Raw genomic sequence first — 12,684 nt, 5'->3', positions numbered from 1 at the left:
AAGGCCTCGAAAGGCCTTGAGACACCAGTGCCATCTGTTTGCCTTGTGCTCTGTGCCAGAGGCCGTGCAGCTTTCGTCTCGGAAACCTCTGCCAAGGCACAGGGCCTCGACAGCAGGATTCACGGCAACTTGTGTTTCTCCTGCAGACTTGTGTGGAAAAAACTCAGGGCAGCCCTGCCAGAAGCAGTCATGTGGCTGCAGGGCGCAGTCCCAAGAAGTCACACAGATTTTTGGGTTGGATTTGAGGCGGCGATAAACAATATTTGTCTGCAACAGCCTCTCCTCGCACCCCACTACCCATTGCCAAACGCAGCGCTTCGCGACGTTGCTCGCGCCGCGGCGGAGGCGCCAACAGTCACCTCCGACGCGGATCCCTCCGCGCCTCCCTGATCCCCACCACTCCGGGTCAGCGAGGGCGGACCAGACGAGTGGGCGGGGACAAGCGAAAAAGACAGGCGAAACTACCAATCGCGAGGTGGGCAGGGCCGGCGGCGATCTGTCAACCCAATGACCGCCGCGGGGGGCGTGGGCGCGGGAGGAAGAGCGGGGCGACGGGCGCCGCGCGGGGACGGCCGCCATGGCTGACGAGATCAGCAAGGCGCAGGCCGCCCGCCCCGGCGGCGACACCATCTTCGGGAAGATCATCCGCAAGGAGATCCCTGCCAACATCATCTATGAGGACGAGCAGGTGCGGGCGGTGCGCGGCCGCCCCCCGCTGGCAGCCGCCCGGGTCGGGAGGTGCCGTTGAGGCGCTCGGGAGCGGGGCGGGCGGGACGCAGGGGGGCCTCTCCGCACCCTCTTGCAACGTCCCTAAAGCATCGGGCTCCTTCGATGCGCCCGGCCCGGCCCGGCGGGTGTCGGGGCGGATGCAGGGCTGCAGGTGCTGCCCGCCCCGCCTCGGCCCCAGCCCCGCTGTGTCACCGGCCTGTGTGTGGAGGAGGGCCGCCGGCGCTAACGCACCCGGGGGCGGCCGCTGGTATTCGCCGTGTCGCAGCCTTACGGCATTGCAGGCCGTTCAGGCGTTACTGCCAAGGGACGGGGGTTCTCACAGCTGCTGTAGGAGGGTAATGGTGAAACCTTAGATTAGCCACCCGCAGGCAGTCTCCTTGTGGATTCTGCGCGTAAACAGTGCACCATAACGAGCTGCTTTTGCACATCGGAAATGCAAGTCTTGATGTGCCTCTCAATAGCATTATGCAGATTATACAGCTGTGCCTGCCAGGTTTTGGTTATGAATCTCTGAGAGGGATTATTAAAGTAAAGAATTATAGAGAATTACAGCTTTTTCAGCTCTTCACAAAAGTCTGGAACTGGTCATCCTGCAGGCTGCAAAAATCGGTTTCTGTGGTGAGGTGCGACTGGTAGCATGTAGTGATGCTGGTGCACCACAGCATGCTAGGGGCTAAGTGAAATGGTTAGCTTATGAAAGCAGCTGTTCTCTTCAAGATGTAAACTATATCAGTATTCAGTATAAGCCTTTTTTTTAAAAAAAAAAAAAAAATTTAAATACTGAACGGGGGCTTTTGCTTTTGAAATAAGGGATTAGCTGCAGTGTAGAATACAGACTCACTAAAGATGCTGTTTGTCTGATTTGTGTGCTTAAAAATTATGCATAGCTTGGAACAATGCTTTCTTAATAGATACTGAAATGTTGCAGCTGCCATCTAGTCAAGAATATGGAAATTTTCACTTCTTTCCGAAAAGTCAAGCTTATACATACTGTTCTGTGTTTATGTGAGGATGTGCACCAGGGTCAAAGCTACATGAGGTTTTTCCTCAGGTGTAATGGCTACAGCAGTGTAACCTGAGCACTACTTGATTGAAAATCAGGCCATTGACTTTGATGAGTGACTTGAGAGCATATGACCTACTCTGACTGCCATTAGTGCAGAATATTTTCTGGAAGAGTATCTCAGTTGATTTTTACCTGAAACTATGCAGAAATGTAGAACTGCTTTTAGAGTTTAGTTGACTATATTGGATGATCTTTAATTCATTTTGTTGACTCTATGAAGGTCTCTTTAGAGGTGGCTGGAAATGTTGCAAGGAGAAATGTAAGGAAGGCTTTTAATCATTAATTGACATGTGGAGAAAAGGAGATATTAAAAAGTACAAAGTCTCTGTGGAATTAAGCCTTATCGCTGTTGTTTTAGTTGAATCTAAACTTGCTGAAGTGAAGATTGGTTTACTGTGCACTCATGGACTTTCTGTAATTGCGCTTCTGTTCGATACTACTTCTGCTCTCTGTCCCATAGAAAATTATTTGCTACCGGTCTTCTGCTCATTAAATTCTTTGACTCAGTTTGGCCACTTGCATTCTGCCTCTATGTGGACCACATAGAATAGAAAAACTGCTTACAAAATGATCAACTCAAAGTAAGATTTATTTAATTAGGTGCAAATTAGCTTTATTGATCCATTCTTTGCTTACCACCCTTCTCTGTTTGGGAGAGACAAGCAGTTCATCAGAGATTTAAAACTAGGCATTATCTTCTTAAAGATAGCTTAAAATAGGACAGATTGGAGGTATGCAAGATAAGGCATTGTTAATGTAAGTAAAGTTTGGGCTTTTCACCACCTTTACTCTTGGCAAAGGCCACAGTTCCTTGCAGCAGAATTAAAAAGCAGTATAGTCGCATAGAAAATTCACTTTATTGATTCACAAATAACTGAAAGCATCTAGGAAATACATACTTTGACGAATGCAAGCTATGTGTTTATAAGTATGCACTCTTTGTGGCATAGCTCAACCAGTAACTCCCAGATGTTTTGCTGTTAAATGTGATAGGTAAGTCAGGGGTGCCCTTTGGTTGGCAATAGCGGAGTGCATGCTCAGCGCGGGCATCTGCAGATTGTGGTGGTTGCAGTAGCAAGTCCCAGTTCTGAGGTTGGCATTTGCACAAAGAGGCATAGCTTCCTTTTCTCTTTCTTTGCTTTCTCTTCTATTTCTCTTATCTATTGGAAGTTCCTAATTTGAGATTTATTTGATGTAGTTGGGTGCTGCATGCAGTTTCTGATTGATAGTAATTTTGGTACTTGCATAAAGTCAGTTGGGAGTCAATTACTTACTACAGATAGTTGTTTATATTTCAAAAGTGATGCCTTTCCCTGATGTCTGAAGTAGAGCCAGCCTTAATACATTATTTTGAATTAATTTTTTTCTGAAATACTTCGTGCTGTTGAGAACAGAAATGTAATATGGCCTCAATCACATAAGTTCAGGTTCTTTGAAATTGCTTTGCTATCTTCGACCAAGGCAATATTCAGACAAAACTGGAAGATGATTAGCAACTGTTTGCCGTTTGTTTTATTAAACAGGGTGTTAATAAAAAAGTGAAATAAGCATAAATATACTTTTTATAGGCATGCATGCCATCAGCTCTGTTAGTTATTACGCGGATGTGGAAATAATAAATCATGAACCTAATTGCATATGCACTTGCTGAGAAGACTATAACTTTTAAATAATACTTAACTCAGAATAATGATTTTTTTTTCATACCAGCAAGTCTTGGTAAGTAGGTGTTTTGTGTTTAGAAATCAGAGGACTTTGAATAATACGTCACTCAAGAAGAATCAACATTTCTGCTTATGTTTTGGGGTATCTGATAATCTGCTTAAGTATGTATTTAGTGGGACATATTGATTTACTTAAACTCTTGCCTTTCTCTGAAGCAAATTATGTTTTAACTGTTTGCTCTTCCTCCAGTGCCTTGCGTTCCATGATATTTCACCTCAAGCTCCAACGCATTTCCTAGTGATTCCTAAGAAGCCAATTGTCAGGTTATCTGAAGCAGAAGATTCTGATGAATCTGTAAGTACTCTAGAAGCTTTCTGTACACCAAACTGTACCTCTTATTACTTCATAATGTACTAGACTCTTCCCCTTTTCCTCTTGACATTTCAAAGAGGCAAAGTAGTTTCCTGATACTATAATCCTTTTCCTCTAGCTTAGAATGGGAATGGAGTTAAGGTTTTCCAATAAAAGTAGTGGTATAAAGCAAAATGTATCTCTGGGTATGTATTTGCAGTGCAAAATGCATTGTTATTTTGCAGTACAATCTTGATGTCTGTTTTCATGATTTACAGGCACTAGTACTTATTCTAATACAGGCTTAGGATTTTTGGCAGGTCAGAGATGAAGAAAGGGAAAGTTAGCTGAGACAAGCTGAATATTTCATTTGTAGCTATAAACATCAAGTTCAAAGATTTTGTAAACCTTTACATGATAAGATAAAGTTTCTTTTCCACCAGAATTACGTGTGTTGCCTGAAGAAGTAACGGGGGCTTTAACCATGAGATAAATTTAGCTTCTGTGACACTTTTGTAGTCTGTTACTGTCTAGCTTGAAAAAAATCTATAGCTCTTTTTTCCCCCTATATTATGCATAGTCACTCTTTACAGTTTTTCTGGGAAAGTGTCAGTTGCAGGCAGACAATTTGAAGAGCAGTGGCTGAATTTCTAAGAATTAGCTTACTGGCTTATCTGAATGGTTCTCTGCTCTCATTCCTTCCCTTCCTGCCCTCTCCCCTTTTTGTGTGTTTTCTGTTTGGTTTTTTTTTCTTTTTTTTTTTTTCTCCTCCAGCTTCTTGGGCATTTAATGATTGTTGGCAAGAAGTGTGCTGCTAACCTGGGCCTGACCAATGGATTCCGGATGGTTGTGAATGAAGGGCCTGAGGGTGGTCAGTCTGTCTATCACGTACATCTCCATGTTCTGGGTGGTCGTCAGCTGGGATGGCCTCCTGGCTAAGATTTTTGCACCACAAGAGTTAACTGCATGCATATAAATTACCACCAAATAGATTTAATATGTCACCCATCAGTCTAGCCACTGTTAACGTATTTTTGTTTTTGAATGTGTGTCTACGAAGGGTAATAAACGCTCTGAACAACATTCGCACAATAAAGATTTAGCATGTGGGAATCGCCTCTGTCTGATGTGCCTTACTGATGGAAACAATTCTACAAGTTAAAATGGTGTTCTTCAGAGTTTAAGTATGTAGCGTGTTTCAGTCTGCTGTTAACAATCTTCTGTAGATAGTGATTTGCTGAGGCATTTGAAACCTGAAGGTGCAACTGCTTAGCAGTCTTTCATGTCTTTTGGGAAGAAAACATCTAAGCTTTTTGAATGTGGTATGTAAATATTCATAAAGCCAGTGTAGGCTGCTGCTAACACTTTTTCAAAAAGTGGTGTGTGTGAAATTCCGAACATGCCGTGCAGGGACTGTGTCAGTATGGTGCAATGTGTTGGAAACATACAGCCCCTGTTGGAGCCCTGCGTTAATGGCTGCTTTATAAGGCCCCATCTTTCTGATGAGAAGGGGTAAAACAATAGTCTTCATGGCAGCTGTGATAGTTCCACAGCACACTTCTATGTTGTGATTTGATGGAATTGAGGATGTGAAAGGAAAATATTGAACTGTATCTCTAGGGCCTTGTAAGATGCTCAAGGCATTTCATCTTGACACATAAGCAGCATGATGTAGTATTCCGGATTTTATTGGGTGGACTTTGTCCTTCAGTGAATAGTAGTTTCTCTTTGTTGCCGCATACAGTTCATGCAACACTGTCATTGAATCTCCAAAACAATGAATTTTCCTGAAGTTAGGGTTACAGATCTGTCTGCTAGTGTAAATATAAAGCAACTGTTCTTTCTGTTAAAATTGAGAAGTCCCAGCTAACCAGTTTTTATGATGGAGGATACTTGGCAGCCTTTAGGCAGAAGCCTTAAGAAAAACTGGGATATTTGTGAGCACCACTTCTTCAGAGTACAATTTTAACACCAAAGGTGTTAGAGAAAGAAATGTGGGAGTGTAGAAGGTGGACAGGTAAAAGCTGTGAGTTGCAATCTCTATTTAGATAAAAACTTTTAAGTTTGGTAAAGGCATTTGAATTCATTCAACTTGAAAGTATTCTGTAAGTACTTGAAGATTCTGAACCTTCAGAGTTTTTACCCTAAGACATGACTTCAACTGGATGATCAGCTAGTGCTTCTGAAGGCGGGTGGTCTATAGTTGAGTTAGGAATAAAAAGGTAGTCCTGTAGTTGAGTTAGAAATAAAAAGGTAGCCTGACAGCTGTTCTCCTGGATGTCCTGCACAGAAGTGAGGAAGAAAACCACTCAACCCGCAGACGTACAGCATCCCTGAGCAGACAGCTGAATGTGTATTGCAAGAATGAGGTATCACTAACAGATACCTCTGTGGGGCTACAGTAAAGGTTTATGGCTGGAAAACTTGCTATCAGAATAAGTTCATGAAAGACACTTAAGGATATTGAGATTAACCATCAGCACCCAAATGTGGGAAAGAGCATGTGATGTGTGTACTACTTCCACTTTTCTAATTTCTGTTCTCCTATGTGTATGCTTTATGCCAACGTTGGCATTTGTGAATTAAAGCACGACTGGTGAAGTTAATTGCATCACTGCTGAACCCTGTATGAAAGTAGCCCAGTAAAGCTTTTGTTGCTTTACTTGGAATCTGACTTGCAGATGTACATGTTTCAGGAAGGTAAGAAGACTTCCAAGTGAGGGCAGAACCATGGAATTGTTGCAAGGCACCAGGTGAGCTTGCTAACCAGTTTAGTTGTGCTTCAGTTTCAGATGAGTGTGTTTTGCAGTACCTTGAAAAGGAAAGATTGATCGTCAAATTTTGAGAAGAGTAGTACTGAGCTTAATCACCTGTCAGACAATGGTGAACCCAATGTGGGAAAAATATAATTGAGGACAAACTTTCTTTTCCCTGATTTGCGGCTGTTAAGAGATCACTGAACCTTCAGGAAATGGGAGAACTGGGTATTGGTTGCCCTCTCTAGCTTTTAAAAGTGTGGTGTTAGTTTGTTGCTAAAAGGTAGATTTTAGCTTCCCTGCCATGAATTTCTTTCTGCTTCAATTGCAGTCTTTACTTCTGTGGCTAGGTAATCAGCTCTGGTACAACTGCTCTGTCCTATAATTCTAAGGCCAATTACAAAGTTATGGTATGTTAACTACATCACAGGGAGACAGCAAAATTAATCTTAGACATTAAAAAAACAGGAAGATGGATATGGGAAAGTAGGGTTATCCTACATAGCCCTTCAACTCTACTGATAGATCTGAGACGCGCGCTGGAAGATGTCTTGGTTTCTTCTATTTCTCTGAGTAATCAAAGGTAGGTAGATGACAAAAGCCTGTAAGCAATTCAAGAACTTCACCTTTATTTAATCTTCATGGGCAGAAGGTGGAAATTATTTAGCTGAAGTAGTTAGAAGCTGATATATGGTCTGAAATTGAATTGCTGTAGTGTTTGTGTCCACTTAACTGAATGATTGAGGTAGGCAACATCTATTGTTATGTCTCTGTAAACTCCCTGAGGTATCTGGAAGGTGTTCCTGCTTTTCAGAGGTCGGGATGGAGTGGGGAGTGTGTTGGGAAGCAATAGGGGGAATTTTGAAGAAGTTAGATATGCCTTATAAATTCAGGAAGACTGGAAGTGGGCTGTGGTGGAGTTTGTCTCATCTTGCAGATAATACCACTGTTACTGCTTCAAATTGGAGACAACAAATGGATATTAAGCAATAATCCACTGAAAAAGAGCTTGGCATGGAAAACTACTGGTAGAGAAAGCTTACGGATCACATATTTATTTATTTATGCCATTTTTAAGGATTTAAAAAACAGTAATTAAGAGGTATGTATACTTCAATATTTTAGTTTGGATCAGAACTATTAAAGTGAATTTGGCTGTCTTTTAGTTTGTGTTTTTCGAGTGGTTTTGGGCTGTGTGGATTGGATTATTCTTGAATGAACTGGAAGATGCATGCCAGGGCAGACCAAATATACTGCAGCCACAGATAGGCATTTGGTCTGTGTGTCCAAACTGGAGCTTGACAAAAGAACAAAAATCAAAATGCTGAAATGTATGTAGTATAGGTGTTAGATTCTCACATTATCTTTACAGATGGACTCTTACTGATCTGTACTGCTTGCTACTGTAGGATTTCTAGTAAAGGTGGCATCCATGGGGATGGCGATAAAGGTATGAAAAAGAGGCAGAGCTTACACAGAAAGTACAGTATGAAACTCAGAAAATCGTGGACTGAGAAGGAGGACTCAGGTTTTATGAGGATCACACATAGAGGGTGAGCTTGGTCTGAAAATATTTCATTGTCCTCAGGACAGTTGAAAAATGCAGAGAGTAAACTGACCACTTCAAAGGATGTATCTCTAGCTTATAGAGCAACACAGAATGCTCAAGCATTGAAGAGAGTGAAATGTTATGTCAAGTTTATTATTTTTGTCCAGCTTGAAGTAATGGTTACACTAACAAGAGCATGGCTATGTTCAAACCCTCTGTGTGTTTAGGTTTTATTTGTAGCTGCTGCATGTTCCTTAAGAATTAAACTAAGTGAAGAGGTTGATGCCTTCAGGAATGAATGACAGGGATGTGTTTGAAAGAGCCATGGAAGACTTTGAAGGGTCCACACTAGCTCCAAGTTGCTGTGGAGCTACAAGAGAGTTCCTTTTTCTTTAAAGCCAGTGACTGTTCTTAGACTGTTCTGGTTCTGCGAGACCCAAGTAACTCTCTGATGAGTGTTAGAGAGAGAGTGCTAAACTACGCATGTGACATTTATGTCACTTTTTAAAATGTCAGTCACTGAGTTTGAACTAACGTCTCCTAGGTATGAAATTTTGTGTTCTTTTAGGTATTGAGTTGTCCAGTCTTTTAAGCCAAGCTGACCACATGTACGCACACAGTTCTTGAAAATCCTATAACAGTAATTGTTGCAGATTTGGACAAGCCATCCTGACTTATGCTACTGTTGTCTCATTTTCTCCTTTTTGTTTGTTATTTTCTAGTGTGTTGGAACTCATTTCTGTGGACCAGACTGAAATTTTCTCAAGACCACTGTGTTAATCGTTTATCTGATTATGGCTGTATTTGCTATGGATTTAAATACAGAGTTCTCTCTTCATTCTGCCTGTTTCCTCTCCAGTTACTAGAGAAAAAACATCCATGGCAACAATTTCCTTTAGTTTTTAACGGACAGGGAATGTCTGTAATAAACTTGGCAGAATGTAATCTTGTTTTATTGTTGTTTCCAGTTACGAATTCCTGTCCTTTTGACAAACTGTAATAGTGTACTTCAGCCAATTCATAGCTGAGCTTGAAGAAACTGGGGAAGAATCAAAACCTAGGCTAATACTGTTGGGCAGAGCTGTCTGCCAGGGTTGGTCACCAGCTATGTGCCCTATACCAGTCACGAAGGAGTTGAAAAGGAGATGTGGGCTTTATTTGCCTGTAATGTGCTTACACCCGGCACAGGGCTGCCAGTGGAAAAAAACTTGGATCTAAGCCTAAAATGCAGAGTCTTCTGTGTAGAAGTTGAAGGCGGGGGCGGGGAGTTTAAGGAGAGGTCACTGCTTTAGTGACTAGTGTAGGAACATGACTTTTTGGAGATAGGAAACTTGGGAAATATCTGGGGATCCATCCCCTTTGAGGGGGAAGCTTCAAGAGAGCAAATGTGTTTTTTCTGAGAACCAGAAGGATCTTGAGAGAAAAAGCATCTAGAGGTTCCAGAAGAAAGAGACTACCTCTTCTCGACTCGTGGTAAAAGTGAAAAAGAACTGGCAATCCTCCATGCAAAGGGTAAAAAAATGTAAGTATTAGCCTGTTGGATGTTCTGTGTGTAGGAAATCCAGCAACACCTATAAAGATGTTACTGAGTAGATGTGAGCTTGGTTAACTTGGTCATGCTAAACTTGTCAAAACACAGCCTTACAGGAGACAACGCCCTGAGGATGTGAAGGGTAAAGGGACAATAAATGAGGCTGGAGGTGTAGTTCCTGACCCCTTTGCCAGGAAGGATTTGTACTGTTGGTTTGGCAGAAGGTCAAGTACCAATCAGTCTTTGAGATTTCAGTAGCAGAGAAGACTCACAGCTGAGAATAACTATACTCCAAAACAATCAGGTATTTTTATTTTGTTGTAATGGTAGCTGTGCTGCTGTGAAATTTTTTCAATGTAAAAATTCTGTTACTGTGAAGATAGTGAATTCTCTAGAAACTTGATAAAACATCATTGATAGTGTATGTTGATTGAAAGATGGAAACTAGGTGTGAAAAAACCCCACACTACTATCTCATAGTAGGGAAGAGGGAGAGTGTTCTGCCTTGGTTGTGGCTTACATTTTGTTTAAAGCTCTCAGGGGCCTTGGAGTTGTATCTTCTTGCAAAACAGGAACAGTTCTGGCAATTCATTCGTAAAATGTACATCTGTACTGCAGGTACTTTTTTTTTCTTCTCCAAGAGTAGCCAGTCTCTAAATGGTGTTTTACATAAGCAAGGAGGTATCATCAATGTTTGAGACCACGGCAGCCAGCTCTTACTGAAGCAGCTGTTTGGAGCCACAGTATTTTAGTGTCTTACAAGGTCATTTACTCTTGCAGAATTGAGATAATGCTATTTATCCCTATGCCTCTGTTCTATTGTTATAGGAAGATCTAGACTACGGTGTGTGTGGTGTGGGTGGAATAACAATTCCAGAAGCTTCATTTCAGGAAGGAAATGTCTGTGGGGAAAAGGAAAGGGAGAGGTGAGGAAAAAAAGAGAGAGAGTAAACGGAATGCGACGATTGAATGGGGTGATGCTGCAGTGAAAATCCGTGCCTGTTTATGCTGTGTTAGGGCAGGAAGGGGGATATTCTGATGAAAGGCCCCTTCTGCTTTCTTATGTGGCACTGGGAACTTGTGTATTCCCAGTGGTGGTCTCTCTGGGTCCTTTGCTCAGTGCACAGGTGTAGAAATCTGGAAGTAAAGTTGCGTAGCTCCAGAGAGTGGTTGCTCCTCTCTGATTTAGCTCCATGCTAGGAGTCTGTCTCTGTCAAATAACCCAGTGCAAGCCAATGGAGGCTCCGCGCCTTGATTTGCATCAGAGCTCATCCACCTGTCTGCAAGATTTCTGTGCTCTTGCACAGAGGGGAGGTTCCAATAAGCTGTGGTGACAAACCTAACATCACAGTACTTACGTAGGTCTTCCTTTCCGTAGTCTTTTGATAGGAATGCATTCAATGATTAGTTGCAAATGACATTGCTTCTAATTGATAGTGTTCATTCTTTCTTCTTTACAATAATTTCTGCAAAAGGATTTAACTTGATTTTATTTTTAGTCCAAAAACTTTACTTCATAAATTGCGTCTGGATCTCAATTTAGTGAGAACACTTGGTTTTATGCTTGATGGAATTAATCAGCTCGTCACCGCCTTTTTTGTAGTTAGAGAAACCTCATTTGATTCTTAATATTGTGGCTTTTTTATTGTTTAACAGCTCAGCAGTGTCCACAAAATTGCTTCCACTTTTATTCACAGTAGAGCAAACAACGTGCATTTGCTTTTCCAGCTGTGACATAGAAACATTCAAGTTTTGAATCAAAAGATGTGAAGTAAGTGGGAGGCATGGTACAGTTCACTTTTCGCTCTGAGGCACCTCTCTGGATTGCATCTTGGTCTCCCTGGAGATGCTGGTTATCATGAAGTTGTAAACTAGCCTACGGCCTTCCTCTGTTATTTTTGCGCAAACAGAATGGAATTTCAGCTTTGTGGCCAAACAAGATGCATCGTGACTGTAGTCCAGTGGTTAGGACGCTTATTTATATCCAGTCAAGCTTAGCTTAGGGAATTGTGGAAAACACTGTCATCCTGATCCCAGAAGAGATGTTGAACACCAGCATGAGAGTCAGGCTGATGTGACCGTTTTGCAGAGGAAGCTGGGAACAACAAGAGGGTAGAATTATATTCCTGTACTTTAAACTCAAGTCTTCTGTTCCATAGTAAAGGCATATGAGATATGATATGCAGACTACTTCAAATGCAAAATACAGGATCAAGGGTAGACATTTTTAATAATTAGAATTTTCCTTCAGCAGCTTTTCTTCATTAAAACAAGAAAAAAAAAGTTCTGACTGTGTTTTGTAAGTGTCCTAATCTTGTGGGGAGCGGGGTGGGGGGGAGGTGTGGGTGTGGGGTGTGGGGGGGAGGTATGTGGGGAGGGGAGGGGTGTGTGTGTGGGGGGGTATGTGTGTAATATACCACACTCACCCTCTTTGAAAAAATGTGGGTAAACGCGGAGCTTTCTGGAGATAATAGGGTAAAACAAATGGGTTCCTTGCACATTTAAGCACTTGCAGGGTAAGGGTGTTGTTCTGTCTGGGTTTTTTGGACGTGGGTGAGCTACGTATCTGCATCATCTTTACTATCGTTATCTTCAGAGTTGAATGAGATGCCATGTGTGTTACAGAAACCATCTGCGTAATTAAAAGAATGTACTATCTATTGCAGAGAAATAAAAAATTATGTTTATGAAACAAAGACCTTTACATGGATACATTTACCTTTGCAAGAGGTTTTGGTTTAGACTGTATTTATGACTAGTAGTAGCACTTCTTCATCAGTATGTTAAAGTGATTTCCTGAGTTTATCCCATGTATTACTGCAGGAAAAGGGAAAGTGTGTAGGAGAACAATGAGCCTTGTCTTCAGAAGAATGGACTTCAGCTTCTTGAGTGAGCTTGTAGATAAGATCCCATAAGAGGCAGCTGTGGAGAGTAAAGAGGCCCAAGACAGCTTTTTGATTGTAAAGAATAGCCTCCTTCAGGCATAGGAACTGCATATTTTGAAGTTCAGAGACTGAGGGGATGTGGCAGGAGGTAC

The 12,684-nt window shown here is 41.9% G+C and overlaps 1 protein-coding gene across 1 annotated transcript; it reads left to right on the top strand.

Annotated features, from left to right (window-relative positions):
* The first annotated feature begins 481 nt into the window (after positions 1-481).
* Positions 482-4,924, top strand: HINT1 (histidine triad nucleotide binding protein 1). Its single transcript, XM_075138139.1, has 3 exons — positions 482-688; positions 3,710-3,814; positions 4,586-4,924. The coding sequence occupies exons 1-3, from the start codon at positions 578-580 to the stop codon at positions 4,748-4,750; spliced, it is 381 nt and encodes a 126-aa protein (XP_074994240.1). The 5' UTR covers positions 482-577; the 3' UTR covers positions 4,751-4,924.
* The last annotated feature ends 7,760 nt before the right edge of the window (positions 4,925-12,684 follow it).

Source organism: Calonectris borealis, chromosome Z (genome assembly GCF_964195595.1).
Source record: "Calonectris borealis chromosome Z, bCalBor7.hap1.2, whole genome shotgun sequence".
NCBI classification, from domain to species: Eukaryota; Metazoa; Chordata; class Aves; order Procellariiformes; family Procellariidae; genus Calonectris; species Calonectris borealis.
Note: the sequence above shows the minus strand (reverse complement) of the source record. Positions and strands in the feature narration are given on the sequence as shown.